The sequence below is a fragment of the Dicentrarchus labrax genome, unplaced genomic scaffold, assembly GCF_905237075.1.
Source record: "Dicentrarchus labrax unplaced genomic scaffold, dlabrax2021, whole genome shotgun sequence".
NCBI lineage: Eukaryota > Metazoa > Chordata > Actinopteri > Moronidae > Dicentrarchus > Dicentrarchus labrax.
In genome coordinates, this window is record NW_026136713.1 from 30,606,405 (window position 1) to 30,629,231 (window position 22,827).

Sequence of the window (22,827 nt, forward strand, 5' to 3'; positions counted from 1 at the left end):
TGTAAACATCCAGTGTAAGTAAGTAAAAGAAAATCCCTATATCTGCATTTAAATGATTTTTCCACGATAGCAGCAGTAGAAACCCTCGACCACTGAATACAGGCAGGTCTATGTCTTGTGGCGGGAGGAGTTTTTCCCCTCAACATCTCACTCCAGAGAGGGAGACCCTGGATAACAGTGTCTATGTTTTCCCTGTCAGCACTATTTGAACGTGGGGTGCTGTATTTGGCAAGTAAAGCATGCCACCGCCTGCCTGCTGTTTGTCATTTCAGGCAGCGAGAGCACCGTCTCCCCCGCTTCCTCAAGCAGCCAAGGGAGTTTTCAAGGGATCTGGGTCACATGTTTAAGCTCGACTGGAGAAGAAATGTTCTCCACAGACACCAAGTCTGTCTGCGCCTTGCTCAATCGATGTTAGTGAAGTTGTCTTTGCTTACAGTCAATGCTTTGGTCAGTGATGGTGTAGTGAAGTCAAAAAAGCAGTACCAGCTTGGTCTCCAAAAAGTAGATGAGCATGGTGCTTTAAACCTACAATGATAGATTATTTGGCCACTTTGGGGCGGTGCAACAAACTGTAAACACAAATTAAAAATATATTCGATATTGTGAATGTGTTAGCAAACAGTTCACACATCCAGCAGTTAACATGTGTTTGTGTTTTTGCCTACCTGAAGTATCTACAATATGAACTTTTGTTTTAGGTCTGTTTTGTTAGTGGAAATTCAAAACTTTGTTTTTGTATATTTTTTGCGCTTCTATTGCCTTTAATTGACAGTGACAACTGAAAAGTGACAGGAAAGGGGGGAGAGATAATGCTCCAAATATTTGGATAGTAGATAACGGTCAAAAGGGTGTTGATGATACAGTTAAACTGCTAAAGAACTATCTCTCCATTTATGGGAGGGTAAGAGGATTCAATTATGAAGCAAGTAAACGTGCAAGAAACTGAGATTAAAAGCTTGATGAAAAAATTCCAGAAAATCTTTTCTTTCTTTGTTATTTGGAAATGTGAATGAGGCACACCGTATCTTAGCTACTACTGAAGTGCCCTTAAGCAAGACACTTGACCTGAATGGTTGGCTAGTATCAGAAGTTCAGTGGGTGTACGTGCAGCTCCCAGGTGTGTCTGTAACTGTCTGAATAGAATTCAGGGTGTTGGTGAGAAAACACATTCATGCTCAGCAAACATCGCCTGGATAAATAATGTCTTTAAATAATATCTTTCATGTGGCACAGTGTTTCTTATCGGTTCAGATTCTGCAGTGGTCTCAATGTGCGGCCTCCATCGGCTGCCCTCCAATAAGAAACCCACTCTCTGAAATATTACTAGTTTGCAGATAAGGATTGTGTTGCACCAACTGCTTGGCAATAGTATTCAAATGTTTGGTTTTGTCAAATTTTCATTACAAATGCTTGATCTGAAAGTCACCATTTCATTTGGAGTTGAAGATTTTATATTATCACATTTCCTCACCAGCAAAATAAATACAGATAACATCTCTATCATGTTTTTTTCCTTATCTACTGAATGAAATTACTTGAATTGAAAAGCAATTTAGCTTCCTTAGAGGAAGGACTTGGTGAATGTTATCAGCTGTTTCTGCACAATGAGTCAAGTAGCTATGGTCTGACCATCTGGCACAGAGCAAAGCAGTGCCACATAAAGCAGACTGAATAAAACAAAGCAAAAAGAAAATGAGCAATTGTGAGCCAAGTGAATGCCTCTGAGACTCCCAGAGCAGAAGAATGTACAGTATATAAATGTAGACTTCTAAACAAGGTGCTGTAAATAGTCCCAATGCTAACATTGATTCTGACAGGCAGAGGAAAGTGTCTGCCTGGTGCAGTCTAAACATGAAGGTTGGAGTATGTCTGCCTAAAGTCAAGATTACTTGTCAGAGCAAATACCTGTCATTCACTGTGAGTTAGCATCGTTTCCTCAGCTGCCTTTGTTTTTTTTTACTGGGCTGATTGTTGTCCTGACCTACTGTTTTACTGCTCTCACTGACATGTTGCTGTTGTGGGTCAACAACATATCTACAAAGGAAGGTGTGCTTACTTTTTTAGCTGCTCTGAAGGGCTTCAGGGCCATGAAACTTTACACAAAATAAAACAGACATGCTCAAAAACAGAAAATCTGAGTTACACAATGGTAATTTATATGCATTTTGCACTGCATGTCAAGACAAGCAAATGTATATACTAAAGAACTAGAGGAAAAGAGGAGCTCTGAAAGATTGTTTGATCTGCTGTAAATGTTGGCAAGCATGATTATTTATCTTGTTACAGAACTGATTCCCTCTAAAACAGAAGCTTCCAATGATAAAGCATGTGGATCAGTGTGAGGCTGTTTTATACAGACCTCAGTTGTCCTGTGAGTATTGGTTGTCTTATGGCAACTGGAATTCCACTGGACTAAATATCTTGGCAGCGAGATGAGTTGACCTTGGATACCGCCTCTGGAGGGCATGTCTGCATAGCTTGGCAGATGTCATCACCTCCTATCACAGAGGTATTTCAAAGTGTCCTGTAATGACTCTACTTTTCAATTCCCTGCTCTTCATGGGCATCACCTTGCAGTTGACTGACAAGGAGCTTGACCCAGATCAAGTGCTGAAGAATCCCACAGCTGTGGCTTTATGATAGAATGAGAGTTTCATGGTAACACTTCACAAATGGTAGACAAAATGGTTCTACCCCCAGCTCATTTTGACTCCTTGGACAAGACACTGAACCCCAAATTGTTCCCAATGGTCAGGCCAGCATCTTGCAGAGTGTGTTTGAATGGGTGAATGAGTTCTATATAAATGCAGTCATTTTGAAAGGTTATCTGTCTATATAGGGAATAAATTCAGATTGTGTGAGTGTATAATGATCTACATGCTGGCCACTATTTTAATAAATCATTCCTGATGAGCTCTACATCAGGGGGTAAAGGAAACGTAATAAATAACCAATCAAGTCATTATTGTGTATTGTATACCCTCATTTGTGAAAATGAGGATATGGATATGGATATGTAATCAACAAATCACTTAATAATTGTTATTTCATGTTGCATTTCTCTAATATTTTACACTCGACAAGGTAGCTGCATTGCTTGATAACAAAACCGACACTGTGTCAGAGGCCACAGTCTATAAACCCATCACTCTGGCAGACACAAACTCAACTGGTTTCACTTTATGCCTCCCTCCCCCTTCATTATAATATGAAGGGTTCTGCATGTGTGAAACCGAGCTACTACGTTCATCAAATGCAGCAGAGACATTTCATGGTTATCAAGCACCCTCATTAATGATGCTAATTTTAGAAAGCAGCAGTGAGAGCTACTGATGCGTGAGAAGCCTCATACAGTTTAGAATACAAACTGGATGCCTCAGTGGTGATATGATATAAATGTTTAGCTTAAGCAGATGAATTGACGATAAAATGAGGATGCAACTATAATTACAGCATTTTACTGACTTCTAAACATTAGTGTGCACATAAAAAGTGTGTGCTGTACTTACAGAATGTGTTAGAGTAGACTGAGGCCCAACTTGTATTCTGTACAGTTACTGAATGGACTTACAGTGTACTACTGCTTAGGTTTGTGCTCAGTCAGATTGTAAGGATTTACGACTTGCTTGTCAGGTCAAATGTTGGTTTATTTCTCACTGCACTGTTCTTGATTTGTGCGATTACATTCCCTATTGAAATCACACACTATGATTGATTTGAATAAATTGCTAGTAAATGTCAAAAACAGTAACTTGTAAGCTCACCAGTAAATTCATTTTTCCAGCTGATGACCTTATATCAGTTATCTCGTTATATTTACGTTATATCTACATTATATTTACATGAACCAGCAGCCCTTTATGTAGGCCACAGCAAGTTACATGTTCATACTTGACTTTATTTAGTATTTTTAAAGTCAGTACTAGTTTGTCATTTATTTTAGTGCTTGGTCCAATGGTGCTTCAGCTAGTGGTGAGCGATACCACGAGATTTGGTATCGATCAGATACCGATACGATACCAGTCAGTATCGCCGATACCAATACCGATACCGATACCCCTGCTGGTCCGTCCGATGGCTGGGGGGGGTGGGGGGGTTGTGCGTTGCGGCGCTCCTTTCCAGCTGCTCCGTCCGACGGGAGAGGAGTGCCTGGCTGTGCTCTGCGCTGTGACGAGAGCGGCGCTGACAGACTTGGAGAGACGCTGTGCTCGCATGAACTCAGAGAGAAACTGCAGCAACAGTATCAATCTCATCACGATAGTATCGATCCGATACCATTACTCATCTTGGTATCGATACTATCGATATTTAGATCGATACGCCCACCCTAGCTTCAGCTCTGAAAAGGAAAAAAGCTTATCCAGAGAGGACTGGGCTACGTCAACTAATAATAACCTTTCAGTTCCCCCTCAGAATTGTTTTTTAAGGAGTTTTGTAGACCCAATACTAAAGTAAATGTTAGATGTGTATTTTCTGCAGTACAGTATTTTAGGTTCTGGGACACTGGGCGTGTTTGGCTTGCTAAACATGCATAATCAATGTAAATCTTAACAGAATTGCCTTTTTTTTGTATTGCTCATGCAGCATGTGATGCATGGCGCATCCCTCCAAAGTTTATATGGAGACATTTTTCCTGCTTTCATTGCCCATTACCTAAAATACTTACAATACAAACTCATAATTCATGCATGCCAATGGAAATCAAACCACCACTGTGTCTTCTTTATGTGCCATTGGAGGAGAGTGAGAAAAGAACCAGAAGCTATTAAATGGAGATGTGAAATATCCCGACTCAATGCATTTAGGGGGGGAAATGAAAAACACACCTGTCCCAGTAATCATTTGCGCAGCACCGTCCCATGCTGGCTGGATTATGTCACCTAGCACATGGTGAGATGTGATATACGACACTATGTCAGTGGCATACAGAGACGGTAACCCAATCACACATACTATTTTGAGAATGTATGGCTTTTCCCAAAGCACAAATAGGTTTTCGGTGCAGACTGGATACGCTCTGCAACGGCATGCTTACACTTCGGTCCTCATGGGAGGGTATCCATTTCTACGGCCCAAATGGAATGAAAATGAACATTAGCTATCAGGTCTTATGACTGACTGGAATGATTTTGCCAACTGTGTGTGTGTGTTTATGTGTAGCGGTCTGCGCACTGAACAGGATCTGCAGCAATCTCCATTTAAAACAGTAAAATTACCTCTTACTCGAGCCAGCTCCTCTGCAATACATGATTGTCTGTGGTACTGGAAAATGTTTTGTCTTGGAGCCAGAGCTTCATACCATGTCGCTATGTAGTTTTTACTGTTGGTTATCTGGAATTTTACTCTAATGTAATATTATGAGGACATACTTTAATACCCATTTAATGATTTTTCAAACTTATTTTTTAAGAGCAGGCATATACATAATATCCTGACACTTGGCTTGGTCTTTTCTGTTGGACTCCCACTTGTTCATTGAGGAAGCTGTTGTGTGGAATAAGATACAATGTGCAATCTGTAACTTTGTTGCAGCCTGAGGAGCTGCTGTCCTTGTACGAATAAAAAAAACAACTTGGCAACACTGACAGATTTACTGGAAGAGTGCACTTTATTCATTTAACAGCTCCGTAACAAAACACGCCGACTCTTCCAGTAAGTCAGTCAGTGATGCCCAGTTATTTTTCACATTTGGTTCTCTTGTTACTTGGACATCTAGTTGACTGCCGAAGTAGCGACACTCTCTCTACAAGTCCTTGCACTGTGTGCCAGTGCATTCTATGAGTAGCAGATTTGTCTCTGCACACGCTGCCATGCTAAATGCCTGTAAAAGTATCGTACTTGATGATTAAAAAGGAATCGGATTCTGGTTGTGGTTAAGCACTTGGTGTAGAGGTGTGGAGAGGAGAGGGCTCAATGCCCAGATGTTGAGTGGCTCGGCACCAGTTGAGGCATACAATATATGACATATTCAGTCAGGTGGTGAAAACCCAGGCAAGTTTAAAAAGGATCTGGAATTACATACAGGGATAGATGGTGTAATCAGAGGATGTCAAATAAGCTTAGAACTGGAAGTAATGTGAAATATGCCAATTGGCACTGGAAGTATGGAGCATACTGCTAGGTAGGATGGATTTTGACTTGACTGTTTAGAAACAAATAGTCATAGAGGGTTTAGCTAACTAACAGGCAATTCTTACAGTAGACATTTGAACTTGTCATAGCAAGAAAAGCACAGGTTTAACTAATAACCTTGATTATGGCTAAACTCCATTTTGGTGTTACCAGTAAGCTGTGCCAGCAGGCCAGAATGCAAAATACAATGGACCTAAACCTGGTACAACTACATACAGTGCAGCTTTCATTGACATTTTTTGATTGACAGGTGGGAATGCCCATTGTGAGAAAAGTATATTTAGTGTTGTAGGTGACACAATGTAGTGTTACAGCTGGAGACCAGCAAGTAGAAACAAGAGAGTGTCTGTAAATCCCTAAGAAAGTCTTCAAATGTCAAAAAGCTTGTGTTATGGAAGTTCGAGGCCTTTAATCTTGAACCTAGTTAAAGATAACGTTCTTGGTCTGGAATGAGTGCGGAGTGAGTTTGTGTTTCCGTTCAGGTGATAATTAACATGACATAAACTGGGCAGTTTGCCACTCCAGTCAGTAATGGGCATTAGGAAAAGGAAAACATTATTCATTAGTGTTTTCATTGTGTTTCCAACCTTGGCACATTTTCCCTATGTTAGTGTGTATGTCACACACGCGGTTGCAGTCTTGTCTGTTCTGTCAGTAGTTTGGTGTAAAATCTCAGTTATGAACTCATATGCAGTTTTTTTTCTTTCTTTCACATCGGAAAGTGGTGCTTTTTAAAAATGCTCTTTGGATAAGTCTAAAATTGATGGCCTTGCATTGTAGTGCAGAAGCAAGTGGTTTTTAGATTTATCTACCTCAGTGGGGCCTAAATCATGCGCTAAACACTTAGGGCTGCACTAATGCATCAGTGTACACAGAAAATAACTGCTGTTGATTTATCCAGTTCTCCACAGAAACCTTGTTGAGCCATCTACAGAGAGTTAAACATAAAATATAAAAACAGTCGCTCAACAGTTCAAAAAAGTGCAAAAACTTGCAATAGCATGCAATAACTGCTCAGATTAAATAAATAATATGAAGAGACATGCAGTTTCCTCTCTACAATACCACTTTGAAGTTAAATGAAACGGTCTGACCAGAATGTTAAACATTATACTGTATGTCTTCAAGTCTCTCCAAGACTTTTCTCACTGCTTCTTCACAGGGAAGATTGTGTGATAACAGCACGAAGGGACACCTTCTGAATGCTAAGAGAAAGATAGACTCTACAAGAAGAGTATGACAGGTTACCAACTAGTTTGTACAAAAGGTGTTAAGCCCCCCCCTCCTCCTGCCTTTCCTTCCATATCATATCAGCATCTGTCCAGCTGCCTCCAATTAGGGCTTTTACATACAACAGCATTAAAATGGCCCAGGATCCACGCCAACTAATGAGACTACATTGACAAGGCAGATCTTTCGTGCATCTATCTTTCATTTTCTACCTTGACAGCCAAAGTTTGTTTAACACTTTGTCTGCTTTCACACCTGTTGACAGGCCTTAACTGAGATTTAAAGCAGGTCACTGAGTTGGCTTTTTTTGGCATAGTTTGCAGCATTGGATGTTTGTGGTGACTGATATTCTCGGGCAGATCATTGGCATGTTTACATGCATGCTGTGGACATGAAACATTTTTCACCACTCTGTTGCTGCCTGTGTTTGAATTCATCACTCTGCTCTTACAAGGTATTTTTGATGATGAGAATAGTGCAGTTGAAACCCAGTTCTGTAGCTACATATCATGCATTTTCTTTTTTACATGCCATTACATTTCAAAGAGAGCACTGAAGCATATTAGGACATTTCAAAACCAAGTATTTTCAAAAATACAAATTAAAATAATGAGACCATGCTACAACTTGAATTCACAATAACGTAGACCTACATCATTAAAACATGGTCATTAAAAATGTAGTTAGCTGCCATTATAAAATGGCCTAAAAAGTAATTGAAAGTTAAAAGAATCAAACAAATGATGATGCATCAAAGACCACCATGTGATAAACAGTTGCTTTTGGGCTACATGAAAAAGGAGATTGTGCACTGCCAAATATGGGTTATTATTAACTGGGTTTGAGATAATATGTTGTTATGACCTGATGAACCCTCCTTTCAGGGCTGTGACTATAACCCTTTAAAAGTACTCCATCCAGTTTTGCTATAGAAGAAGTAAGATGAATAGCTCATGTATTCATAACACTATGGGTTGTCATCATATAATTATATCATGAATTGTTAAATCATGAGTAATAATGGGTATTGTACAAACAAAGAAGCATTATTAATTGCATTAGTTGACTGATCTTTTTCAAATGTTGGCTTGTCATAGCAGGTGAAGGTGTCACCTGTGCTTTTACTCATTAATGTCTTAGCCTACTGCTCAGCACTGACAGTAGGCATCCTAGATAGGACATTTGATGACTAATGATTTAGCATGTTGTTGTTGATAGTGACTGGTGTGATGAAATCAAACACTCAATCAAAGAGTAATTAAATATGCACTGGAGGACACAACATTGATATATTGTGACCTTATAAAGTTGTATAACAGTATTTACACATCCAATAATTGCATAGATTACTGCAATTACATAGAAGATTATCAGTTATTTTGAGTCGTGTTTCTGCAACAACAAACAACAAATCAAGTCCAATATTCACTCCCCTTTTCTCTCTGTTTTGTTCTCCATCAACTCATGAGGTAAAAATCTGTCTTTAGCTGCAAGATGTTCCACCATGTTCACCAGCTAGTTGTTACCTGTGTCTGTTAACTGTCTGGTGCATTCACTTTACTGGAGCGTATTCACTCAGAACAGCTTCCTGCTGAAAGCAAGGGTTATGAGAGTGGTGTACCTGAACCAAAAAAATACAACTGAGGGTTGTAGATTTAAAACAAGAAGCTGAAATACGCTTAAGCACTTTGTACAGTAGTACAGAAGGGAACAGCAGTCGGGTGATAGTTGGTCACTACAAGTGACATAGTAAAACACATAGTAATTTGATTTATTGTCATCAAATATTGATTAGAAAAACTTTCAGGTACAATACTGACTTGTATCATAGGTAAATAAATATTCAGTCTTGGTGGTCTAATGTAGAACAACCTTTCCCACTAATTCACTAACACATTTGTGATTTAATAGAAACTAACTCTGCAGCTCATGTACATGTAAATTATTGGTTGCTGCTTAGGCCACAGCTCATCATTGCTTAGTTCAGGAAATGCATTGTGAAGTTGTACATATTCACTTTCTGCAAACACTAGAGAGAAAGGCATCTGTTTTGTAACAATTTATCTCAGGAAGTAATTACACGGCTATTGTTCCTTAAACGCAGCTTCATGAATATTCATTGTTTCCAAAGATAAAATTAGGCTTTTAGCGGCTGGCTGTGTGCAACCATTACTTGTTTATGTTTTTCTGATAACAACTGCATCAAATGGCAGAGTTATGTTTAGAGGCAAATGGACACAGATGATTGAAAAGCCTTTTTTTATGAGCAGTTAGAGAGAGTCGGAGAGGAGTGCTGGGAGGCCTTTTGTCAAACGATGGACAGTCAGAGGCTTAATGATCTGTGTAGACTCATCAAAAAGGCAAACTGGCTGCTAAGTGCTTAGCATCTCCATTTATTTGTCATTTCTCAAACCATTCCCCAAACTAGCACATTAAAATGAGACCCACTGAGTTTGGTGACATCACAGCAGCCCTCAGCAGATATTAGTCAGGGTGACTTGTTTGTGGTTGGATGCAAAGGGGACTGAAGGTCAAGCAAGTTTTTAAGAAATAAAATTCTACCCGGGCAAAAAGAGAGAGTATTTTAATGAGTAACAAATACTACACCTGTTGTAGAGAACAACTGATTAAATAACATGCCACTGGGTTTACGAGATATGAGTAAATCATAATCACTTTCCATTTTCATTTACAGATGCAGGTTTTTTTTTTAAGTTGCTGGAGGTGTCGGAGCAGACTTGTTTCAAATGATAATCTTGCTTTAATAATTTGCAAGGACCTAGCCTGCAATCCAAAATAACCACTCTGTGTCTGCTACCCTTCCGCTGCTCGTACGCGGCTGACAGTCCCCTTAAACTGTACAGTTGACTTGTACTCATTGCCCCTGCCAGAACGGATCCCTTAGTGGTCCGTCTGCCATTCGATCTGTATTTGGACAACCTCTTTTTTAATGCTTTTTATTTGCCAAAATGTTTTTAAAGCATGTGTCTGAGTCTATGTAACCAGGATAACAATGACAGTGAGTGTTCTCTGTTTGCTTTTCCCTAACCAGTCAACAAGGAGAGGCAAATCCGTCCCATCAATGTAATTTAACGTAAGTTATTCCAAAAGTTGCAGTAGAGGTTCACACTGATCATTGATTTGCGACAATCTTAATCACACTTGTGGACATTTTTCTGATTTATCAATGTGGCTAAGTAGCTAACTAGTTTTTAGGAAAATGATGACCCACTCTTAATTACAGATTAAGGCACTTATTTATGGAGCCAGGAATTGTTGACATTATGACCAATCTTGAAATCAAGAATATTTTACGTTAACCAATATCCAATGCCCTGTTTGCCTTTTTACCCTACTGTTTCTACACTGATATTATTTGTGATACTATTCTATGGCATCCCATTTGAAAATTTCACACATTTTTTTAATCAAGTTTTTCTGTTGCTTTCCAAAACTTGTATACACTCCAGTGCATTTCTTTAAACAGTGCTCATAATGATTGAAATACAAATCCTTTGGAAATCCTTGGATGAATAGATCCATAGAGAGCTGCTCTGTAAGCAGCATTGCAATTATACAATAATTGTATTCCCCTCTTAAGGGAATTAACCTGCAGACACTAAGTCACTGCCCTCGCCTACAGACGTTTCCCCTCAGAAACATCAATTTTCCCATTTTCTAATCCTCAAATTGCTATTCATGTCAACTCTGAGGATCCAGGTATAAACTTGCTTGGTTTAGTAAAGCCAGCCCTTAGGTAAAATGTTGTGCTGGGATGGATGCACAGACATTGTTCTCTGGAGTTTGGAGGGCATGCACTTTGTTTAGGCATTGAAAGCAGGAGAGTGGGTTGGTGGGTGACTGAATTATTAGCAACGCAAGCTTTTGACCATGGAGTCATCAGTTTGAATCCTGTGTGAATTTTTGGGCAGAAAATTAGACACACTCCTCACCTCTTTCAACAACTGCTGTCACAGTGCTTTTGACCAAAGCAGTAGTGGGTAGCAACAGGCCTGTATCTGTGTGCGCCAAAGCAGGATGTTACAGGAAAAGAGCAGTTGTGCTCAGCAAACCCTCCCTTGGTAAATAGAGGTTGAAAGGAATATACTTTCATTACCCAGGGTTCTGCACTGCGGCTCCTCTTCTCTAGACAGCTGGGCAAAAAGGTTAGGAAGGCTTGGTGGGGTGGCAGTAATTAGAGATCCAGGGCAACCCGCTTAAAGAAATCAATCTGTATCTGTAGGCAGAGCCAGAGACCAAAGACTTTTATTCTTAAACTGCCACAATTAAAATGTTCTTTTACTTGTCTCCTTCTCTGCTGCTTCAGATTAATCATTTAATTTGCCACAGCTGAAAATCTCATCAGACATTTTAAGGCTTTATCCAGATTTGCTTGCATTGCTCGTAGCTTCTTAAAGGGTTGTTCAGAGGTTACATTTGCTATGTAAATTGTATGATTTTTCTGAATTCTAGACAGCTGTTGTGTTTTGAGGGCTATTACTTAGTGGCTATAATGCTCTAAGTTTTTAAGAGCAAGGACACTGGGAAGTGTATGTTACTTGGATTTTCATGATTTAAGATAAGATTAAAGTAATGGGACAAGGAAGATGAGGAAGATGTGTGAAGACAAACTCACTCAGTGTGTGAATTTGGCCGTTATCCAAGTTGCAACCTAAGCTTTACTGAGATTCCAGTGCAGATATGTGCGGTCCCAGATCAATTTAGAAATCATTAGTTGAAAACATTATTGACCTCTTCCAAGCTGTTCATTGCAAATTTGAGTGTTGTTGTCCTGGAGCCAGGGAGCTACAAAGTGGATTGTGATCAGCTATCAATCCTCTCAGCTACGTTCATTCCAAAACCTGCATCTTTGATCAGTCTTAATCGCAGTGTCTGGATCTGGTACGGCAAAGCTGTCTTCCAATCTGGCTCGCCACAGATCAAACTGTAATTTTCTCCAAACATCCAGCTGTCCAGCTCACAGATGTGACTACAAAGCAGCCTGGAGCTGCTGTCCACAGCTGTGGAGAGAAGTTTAAAAAAGACGTGGTTCATCTGTCAACGGCATGGTTTCCAGCCAGAAGGGGAGTTTAGGCCCGTGTCCCACTGTTTGTGAGAAACATCTCACAGCCGTTTTACTTTCTTTTTGTGCTCAACTATCAGTCCACCCACTTAACAGTAATTAACTTTGATACTGATTCTGAGTTTAACAACTGTAAATTGAGTTTGATATGGGACACCCTTCATTACTGAAGGAACAGGCCTTCATTGTAATTTCAAGAGATAAACAGAGACAGACGGGCTGGTACACTGTTGTAACTTGTGTGGACCTACACTCAAACAAACAGGAAGTCTGTGCATATAAGACTCTTTTTATTGAAGGCTTTAACAACTGTTTTGGTTCTCTGTTTTACACTCTCCTTGTTTTCTTTGTTATTACCTCTGCCAAGGTGCTGTTTGTTTGTTTGTTTGTTTGTTTGTTTGTTTGTTTGTTTGTTTGTTTGTTTGTCGGCAGGATTGCAGAAAACCTTCTGGCCCTATTTTCATGAAACTTGGTGGAAGGGTATAATATGGGCCTATTCAATTTTGGTGGTGTGCCCCAACTGAACATACAGCAAAACATAACAGCTCACTTCAAATATTACTCTAGAAACTAAAGACCTTGTGTTGTGTTTTTGCACCGTATGTCCTGGAGCATAATCATTTTGAGTTGCAGTGTGACGTCTTTGCCTCTGGAGGTTTCTATTGGTGCCACCATTTTCTTTTTATCTGGTAGCTATCCATTTTTTGTATTTTAAATTAAAAACAAATCAATGTCAATGCTACCAGAGTTTTTGCCTCGTATACAGGCATAGGCAATTGAGAGTAACAAATGATATATATTTATTTAAAAAAGTAATAATTTAAAAAGGCCAGTGTGTAACATCTACACACTATACGCATAATAATAATAGCAAGTTAATAATAAGTTGGATTGGTTTGTTCTCCATTTAATGGCTGAGTTTGGTGCTGATATCATGTCTAAATCCAGGCTCAGGGGCTCAGACACAGAACACCAGAGGGTCAACTAATAGACGGCTGTAGTGAAAAGACTGACACTCAATCTTCCTTTTTCTGGATGCCAAACACAAGTGTGGGCACTAATTAGAGGCTCCAAGAAATCATTCAGGGGTGGGGGAACCATTGTAACCTGAGGAGAAGCTGTTGTATAGCGACGAGTTTCAATGGCTCTGCTGGACAGGCCGAAGCCTGAGGGGTTGAAAGACTTCAGTTTAGCTTTGGTGTGTCTGCTTTTCACACAGCATCACATGTGCTTGCACACTACTGTGCATTCACTATCATTAACAGCCTGCAGCTGTGGCTTTATAAAACCTTATCACAATTTGTAATCACTTCTCAGATAACACTTTGTGCATTGCTTTAAGGGTAGCATACATTTCATAGCAGTTATGGAAGTTAAAACCTTCTTGGGCTTGAGGGCTTCTTATGTTATTCAACTCAGATTATTTTTACGGAAGAATGAAATGGATGTTGGTTTGTGTTTTAATTGTTTTCTAGCAACTGTGATTAAAGTTTGTTTGATTGTTTGTTTGTTTGTTTGTGTTGTTGTTTTTACAGATTTTGAACCATAAATATCAAGACCTTTTTATTAGATGAGATTAGTTAAAACTTGTTTCACGATAACAAGAACTTTTCCCATGTTCCCACTATATCCTATTACGATTACAATTTGTTGTAAGCTTCATTGCATACTGTTTTAGCAGTAAATATACAAGTACAGTCCCAATCTGTTTTATATGCTATGAAATAATAGGAGATTGAGATCCCTTAATTCCTTGATCATTTCTCATTACAGCCAAATATAAAAATATAAACACTATACTCACTAGAGATGTGTGGGAAAGATAATATGCCAGTGTATACATACACATGCATGTGTACACACAAATCCACACACACACAAACCAGTGGTATCAGGTTGGGCCATCTAATATGATCTGCAGATGTTTTGCTTTGCCTCTTCAGCAGGTGTCAACAGATGTCCCTCCTGCCCACTTGGCCAGGTTGACCTTTTGGTTAGTGAGAGAGAGACCACCCTTCAGTCAGGCGACCTCTGAGTGCAGCACCCCTGCTGGAAATGATCTGCCCTGCTAAAGTGTTCCTGAGCAGGTCATTACCAACCCTGCCCCCTCCACAGTCACTGCTCTGGCCTCCCTGTAGATAGAGGGGCATGGAAATTGAGCATTTCTTAGCAGGGATCAATAAAGTATCACATTATTCTGTTACGACATGGCAAAACCGAGGGGTTCAGTCCTTTCAGTGCTGGGACTGATTACATTTCTTGTGAACTTTGACCCCATCACTTAAAGGGCTTTCATGGGTCATAACTGTCCACCTGTTGACGGCAGGACTTGAAGTTTAAGGGGTTTAAAAAGTGAATGAGGCAGGAGAAGGAGCTTTACTCTCCAAATGCACAAATATTAGTGTGATGTGTAAATCAGCTTGTCTGAGACACCTGCTAGTCTTTGTCTTGATTGAGCTTCACAAGTTTCAGTAAACTTTCTGACATGCTCTTATGTCTTCCATGACCAGTGATGTAACCTATTTGTCATGGATCCCATCACACAGGGACACAGACTGTCCTCCTGCATCATACACACCTATTTCTTCTCTTTTGAGGTGAAACAGGTTGAAAAAGTTTGTTTTGTAATGGTACAAATCCTAGAACTAAAGGGTTGGGAAACCCCCAAAATGTAAATCTATTTTTAAAAAACATAAGTAAATGTTATTCAATGGACAGTATTCATACTGTGACTACATTATGTGCTGTAGAGCCATTGTGGTTTTGTTGCAATTGTGGGACAGTTAGTGTTGGTGAGCCCCCTAGAGGTTTATGGCCCAACTGCATCTACACATTTTGCATTTTTAGTAGTTGTGTTACTCTAAATTTCATGACACATTTGCCTAATACAAAGGGTGCTTCAGCAGATCAGACAGTATTCACAATTGTTGGTGGACACAGTGATCAATATAATCTGTGAAATTTCTACCATGAGATGGTCTCTAAACACTTTACTAGTCATGTGGAGATGAGAACGATTATGCTACTATGCTGTTGCTGTCAATCATACTATTGATTTAAACAAAATAATTTTATTTTAAACTATACTGTTATTAAACACACACAATGTACACACACATTGTATACAAATATATATAGTGTCAAACACACATATTAGTAAAGACATCTCATATTGGATCACATTAAATTATTATATAATACCTGGACTGAATAAATGATTATTTACAAGGACTTATAGAGTTAGCACTTCAACAATCATTAGGTTGTGTTTGTGTTTTAATGAGTTATCTATATCACCAGCTCCTGCTATCTTTTCCGCCCTTATTCAGTGACCTCTGCAGGCAATCTGGGCGTCAGACCTGTCAAACCTGCTTCCTCTTCAGCCCAACACACAGGGGCATGTGCCTGGCAGATTAAATCACTACACAAGGCTCCCACGCAGCCAAATTATTGTTTAATGGTATGAAAGATTCCCATGGCGTGTTTCAGCCCCTTTTTTGCCCGACCGACTGTAAACCCAAAAGCAATAAATATCCTAAGCAGGGTCGGGAATTTACTGCACCTGTAGTAACCGCTGCACCGCCTTAATAAGCAACAGATGTGAGAGTGATTGCATCGAGCCTGAAACGCATGCATTGAAAAAAGAGAATTCTTTGTTGGGTACAGTTTCATCACCTGACCAAAGCTGCTTCAACTCTGTCGCTCAGGGCCCCACATTCATTTTGATCAGCGGCTAACAGGGCTGAAATTAAAAACAATTTGGATTTAGTGTCACAGTGACTCGGCTGTCGATTACCGGACAGGAAATAGCTGTCGTGAATGGTTATCCATGATGCATGAGCCTGCTGGGAGAACATGGTGTAGTACTGGAACAATCTTTAGCTCATAATGTTTGAAAATAACAATTTAGCCGACTTACAGAAAATGACAACCTCCATGGGAGTGTAGTCCATACTAATATGACTTGGCCAGACTTATGAGACTTGGTCTCAGAATTTAACACAATTTCTGTGTGTTTAATTTTAGTCAGGACCTATAGAAATGGTAAATAATGGCTGTCCCCCTTTAAAAGTGTCTTGTCTGACCTCGTATTTTTAAGGGAGGCAGAAATATTTATTGCTTAAATTGCCTCTCTCTCAGGGCTGAATAGTGGTGTGGCCTAAATGTTCCTAGTTTTTCAGAAGAAAGGCAACGTTTTGTCCACTACACTATATCATGCAGTATGACCACCAGATAAACTCCAAAGCTGAAGGCCAATGTAGTGAGACACTGTAATGATATCATGTGAAGAAAGATGGATTTAGTGAGCCTAACAGAAGCCAGAATGAATGGTTTTCATTCCTCCTGCTCTTTTTTTTATGGGAAACATGCAGCAGCAGTCTGGACAAAGGGGCTACTCTCGTTAGTTAATCTTGGCTCGAAGGCATCTAACATTTATTAATGCATCTGGGTATGCATGCACGTATGTATGTGTGCATGGGCTTTGTGAGAGTGTGTGAGGGGGTGGAGGTTTGGTTGTGTGCACTGTATCCACTGTACTGTGTGATCGCTTTGGGCTGTGCTGATATGTACATACTACTGTACTGAATCCTATTAATCCTATTATGATTTTTAGTTATTATCATCACTAGTAGTAGTAGTAATAGTTGTCCAATGCTCATGTGCACTAATGTTACAATGTACACATGTCCATGGTTCTCTGCATGTGTGCAGCACTTTTGTTTTGGCAGGGGAAAGGTTAATGTTTAACAGCATGAATGGTTCACCCACTAACGTGTGAACAAAGCACAATGGCTGCACTGTATAGGCTCCTATTTATTCAGAGTCACTTCCTCCCTTAATAGTAGGCTCTACTTTCCCCACAGAGGAAAAAAAAGTAGGTCAAAGAAAAGTCATGTTTGAGGTAATTCACTCTGGGGGACCGCTTCTCTGATCATTAGATGACATTGGTTAACCCCAAGAGTGAGGTCATTTTCAAGTCAAAGTTACACCCAGAATCCAGCCCTACTGGTAGCGTGTCTCTGCATTTTACAGTGCACAGAGGGTAAATTGGAGAGGGAGGACATCAATGGGAAGGTTGAAAAGAGAGAAGCATGAAAAGACTGTATTGTTTATTTTAAAAAAAAAGATAAAGAAAAGCTTCAGGAAAAAAGGAAGGAGTCTGGTTTGTGACCTTGTGTATCTTCCTTTAATCAAATATTGGTTGTCAGCTGATCCACTCTGAAGGAGAACACTCTTAAGGAGTTTCTGCTTTGATGCAAGTGAACAAAAGATCCACAGCGAAGAATCACTTGGATGCTTCATTCTTGATCTTCGTGCACAAAGACCTGAACCAAAGAGGAATGCAAACACATTGTTCCCCCACCTACTGCAATTACTTGTGATGAGTGTCTAAGGATTAAGAAGGATATTTGCAGACTATTTGGATTAAGTATGATTTCATCCATGGAGATCTCTGGAATACCTTTTCATCAGGACCTAATGCTTTCACGTCAAGGCCTTCTTTTTTTTTACCCTTCTTTTTCCCCTTTTCTCTACAGCAAGCTCAGATGTTCCTTTCACATTTTCCCATTAATTGCAGTCTTAATAAAGAGATATTCCAGTCATCATTTAACAGATTCTACCAAGGCATTATGCACAGGGAGAGCCCTAATAAGTAGACATCTATTTCTAATTATAGAAGTAGATTTTTGTTGTCTTTTAGCCACTTCTATTAATAACATATGTACTGTACAACTACTATCACACATGCAGTGCAGTACATCTGGACTCATATATTAAATAATCCCGTTTTTTTTTCCACATTATGCATTATGTACTTTATGAGCCTGTATGTTGGAGCCCACAGTAATAGGGATGTAATTAAAAACATGTCATTGTGATGGAGTGCCAAGCTTTAATAGCATGAAAGCTACCGGCTTGTTTCCTCCTGAGCCAGCAAATGGATATAAAAACAGTCAATCAAACCTTGTGTGTTGCTGCTACTTGCAGCAAAGATTAAAAGAATGATCCGCCATTGTTTTCGGTAGTTCATGCAAAGAAATCAAAGAAATATTGACTGCAGGGATAAAAAGTTAGGTAGATGTATTTGAATATCATCATGCTGTTATTAACCACATAAAGAAAGAGTAGTCCTGAATAACAAAATATGGCTTTAAGGTTTTTTTTTAATTCAGTGGTATATAAAATGTTCTCTTTTTGTCCACGAGGAGTGCATGTGTTTTTTTGCAAAAGATTTGATCTGCCCGAAGAAAGTGGCCCTTATTTGGTGAGATAGTTTGTACTTGAGGTCAATCTCTTTACACAATTATGAAAGAGCCTGTTCATTGAGAAGTCACGCCTGGGCTTTGCTTTTCTTTGCATCTGGCACTCTGTCATTCAATCTGTTCCCGCCTGGCTTACCACCAAACCCAAATGAAAACATCAAAGTGATATCTGCAATCTGAAGTAATTGTTTTTAAAAGAAAGTGTCATTGTTGTTTTATGTACTTATTCAGTTTGATAGACAGCATCAGTCGGGATGCCAGGAGACAAAGTCCACATGTCATGTCATCAAGTTACATCTTGATAAAAGAAGATCTTTTATATTGGATCAGAGAGGGGTTGGGTGCCTTTCTATCAACAACATAAAACAAAGCTATATATGTTTGTACTGTATCCTGAAAGGCAAATTTAAACAAATATTAAATAAATCAGACTACTTTGAAAAATAATGTGTATTCGTCTAAACACCACTGAACAGCAATTGCCCAATCACCGCTTAGCAACCGAAACTAGGCACAGCAGGCCTGTCAATCTTTGGATTTCTCAACATGTTGAAGTGGTATTCATGGGGCTGTAGAAGAGTTTAGAGGGTTGTGTCACTTTTCTGTTTGAAAATGAATAAAGCATAGCTCTAACCTCTACTAACTCAGTAGAGTAATGTTAGAATGAAACATGACTCTGATTTTTCATTTTTCCTATTGTACCTTTAATAAGGACTGACTTGCTCGATACTACAATGCAAAAACAATTCTGTTTGTATTGTTGTGTATTTGTGTGTTTGCCTTTTAGCACAATATCATGTACAGTATGTAGCCATCAAGCGCAAGACCCCTTTTCCAGGGTTCTCGTTTTAAAATGAGTACGCTTGAAATATTAAAGAGCTCATGAAGCTAATGTTAGGTAGACTGGCTAGCTAGCTGATCAAATCTGCCATTGACGGTTGACAATTTCAGCATGCTTTTTGTCTACCCTGTCTGAAATCAAGGACACATTTTGTTTCAAGAATTTCAAGTGGTGAATCTGCCACCAATATCATTGTAAACATCTGTGCCCTGTGAGAATGGAACTTGACAGGCGTAGCAACAGAGGGGGGGATTGTCATTTGTCTTTGAATTGTTACTGACTTGATCAGAAAATTGTGAAAAACAGACAGTACCCTGCAGAAGTTGGTTTCACTTCACTCTCACTTATTTTCACTGACCACTCCTTCAGGCAGATTTGTTTTCCTTGGAACCACCCTAAGGAACTACAAGTTTCTGTGGAACTGTTATTTGACATTATACAGGGTGAGCATATGGCACAAACTTAACTTGCCTGTGTTTTTGTTTCTATTGCAAGCAAAGAACCTCAGAATGAATCACCCTGCTGGGTATGAATCACATCCTTAAATCAAATTTATGGCAAAATAAAGAGTAATCAAGCTCAAAATGTGTTTCAAATAATAATTTGTCTGTATAAGTTGCACTGGGGAAATGGTTACTCATCCGTTTAATGCACTGACAAACTTCCAGCAGTACACTCCTTCTCCTGAGCACATTAAACCCCTGCTGGTTCCTCTGACGGCTAGACGTATTGGATTGGTTTATGAATACTGAATGATCATCATCAGTGGTATAGAAATAAATACTGCTTAAACAAATTGAGGATAGGCTGGGGATGGGATAAATTTATCACGATAATCTCTGAGAAAAAAAGTAATCAACAATGACAATGTTTGCAATGTGAAACAAACGTGGGTGTTGACAAGTGTTATATGTGGAAGCTAGTGTAGATACAGCCACGGCGGGGCATTTCTGTAGAGCACAATGCTTTGATTGCCCACTGAGTGCCCACTCTTATGATTGGCTTGTGGGGTACAAGAATGCCCAGTTTTTCTTCTTCTCTACTATGCATACTTTTGGCTTTCTAGTTGCCTTTTTTCACTTAAATATACATTTCTGAAGACAATTTTACTTCTGAAAACAATAAAGGTTTAGCCTAGTTAGCACAAAGATTGGATGCAGGGGAGCTTCGCTTCACCAAAAGTGCTAAATCTGCCTTAAACATCTTGTATGTGCATTTCACATGTTGAAAAAAAATAGATACTGTAGTTTACAAAATGAGCAGTAAGCTAACATATTGAAGGTGATGAAATTATACATTAATACATTGTATTGTTTTTGATTGCCTAAAAGTGAAAATGGTAATATCTGTCTTCTTTTGCACTTAGATGTGATCTACTATTTTGACCTGGTGAATTGAAAACAGTCCTCAGCATGGTAATCAACATGGTTTTGGGCTGTTGTCATTGCAATGGTTGTGAGGCTCAGGTGGAGGTATCCAGGCAATTCTTCTCCTGAAGTTGACAGGGCTTGATGGAGCCCTGGGGGACTGAGTGACGAGCTTGGTCACTGTAAATAAATCTGCAGCCAGTAGTCCCAGTGGGCCTTAATGGCTTTATGAGAGGAGCTTGGTAGAACCCATCAGTTTCCCTTCGAGGTACTCTGCACTCAGCTAATGTTTTAGATTTGTTGAGTTATAATGTAAAAGCGCAATTAAAGACAAGATATGTATATAATATACCAATAATAAGACAATAAGTTAATGATTGTGGACTTCCCATGCTGTCAGCTCAATCTGTCAGCTGTCAACAGTTTTTTGGGGCATTTTTTAGCTTTGATTTTTTGCTGTCACACTGTTCCTTTCAGTCCTGCCACCATATTTACCCTTCAACCTCCTCTGTTTATTAGAGCACAGAGTGTGACTCAGCTGCAGGTCCAGGCCTCTTTTCATGGGCTACAGGGAGGTGTAAGACTGTGTTTGCCTCCTCAGCGATTTCCATATTGCAATCAATAAAACTCAAAATAACATCAATAATGATGAATATATTTTCCTTAAATTATTCCTTTCGAAACTGAAGCTTTATCTAATTGCCAGATACAGATATATTTTTCCTGCATGTGTTTTGGTATGTGATAAATGTATAAAGGTCAGTTACAGACCGTAAGGTTAAAGATAAACCCCAATGGAACAATTAAACTGGCCACTTTACCTGTATGATTTGTCTAATGCATTGGTTTGATTTGGAGCCAGATATTTCAGACAAGACTATCTAAGGGTGAATAAAACATAAAAGAAGCATCAATCTGGTGCTCCATCTTATAAGTCTCATCCTCTTCGTATGCTGCTTGACATGTTTATGTTTCAAATCATAAGATCAGTGTCTTCTCAAAACCAAGCCCTTGTCAGTGAAATAATGCATATGGGTTTCCCCCCATGATTTACTTTTTTAACCTGAACCAACCAAACTGCTACAGTCTATGCAAAACACAAAATCTATTCTAATCTATTTTCTGTTACAGGAGTGCAAGATTCCCATCAGGAGAAGATCATAACAGTGTCTGGAGAGGGAATGGTTCACAGCCCAGACTTTCCACACACTTATCCCAGGAGTACTGTCTTGGTCTGGAGACTAGTGGCAACCAGTAACATGAGGATCCAGCTCACCTTTGATGAGAGGTTTGGTCTGGAAGACCCCGAAGATGGCATATGCAAGTAAGAACATACAATAATAATAATTTGGAGGTGCAATGGCCTGCTGGTCATCTTGTAAGTGTTGCTTTATGCTAACATTGTGATTCAAAGCAGTAGACTTGGATCCGGCAATGGGACAAAATAAAGCTAATTATGTAACAAAGAGTATGATAATGTATTACAATGTAAGATGTTCCTGTCCTTTCTCTGTTCCCTATCCTACAACTAGGCTGGTTTTCCGGGCCAGTGTAACACGTGCTAAAAGGTTTGCATGCACGATAGATATTGGATTATTTGTATACACACATTATTTGGACACATTGATTATTTTCTTCCTCACTGATCTGATAAATGTGCCAACCTCCCCCCAAAAAAACAATGTACTCTTTAAATTGTTTATTAATGTCATTTTGAAAGATGAGACAAAGTGGCCTTTATTGTCTAAATGAAAATGTTACCCATTACAATAACCTCTTTCAGAAGTTAGCTGTAGAAGTGCATAGTTTTTGTTCCCTGCTTCCTTGACCAGGTCTCATCAATTGGGGGCTTCCCCATGTTGGCATGCCACATATGTGTTGGTCTGGGGTAAAGACGTGTCCTGCCTG

General features: G+C 39.3%; 1 protein-coding gene across 1 annotated transcript in view; it reads left to right on the forward strand.

The window, feature by feature from the left end:
* pdgfc (platelet derived growth factor c) overlaps positions 1-22,827 on the forward strand; it is a 44,859-nt gene that overhangs the window by 6,086 nt on the left and 15,946 nt on the right. Inside the window, exon 2 of the mRNA XM_051420680.1 lies at positions 22,051-22,243. Coding sequence (XP_051276640.1) covers positions 22,051-22,243 — 193 coding nt within the window. The remainder of the gene's footprint in view (positions 1-22,050; positions 22,244-22,827) is intronic.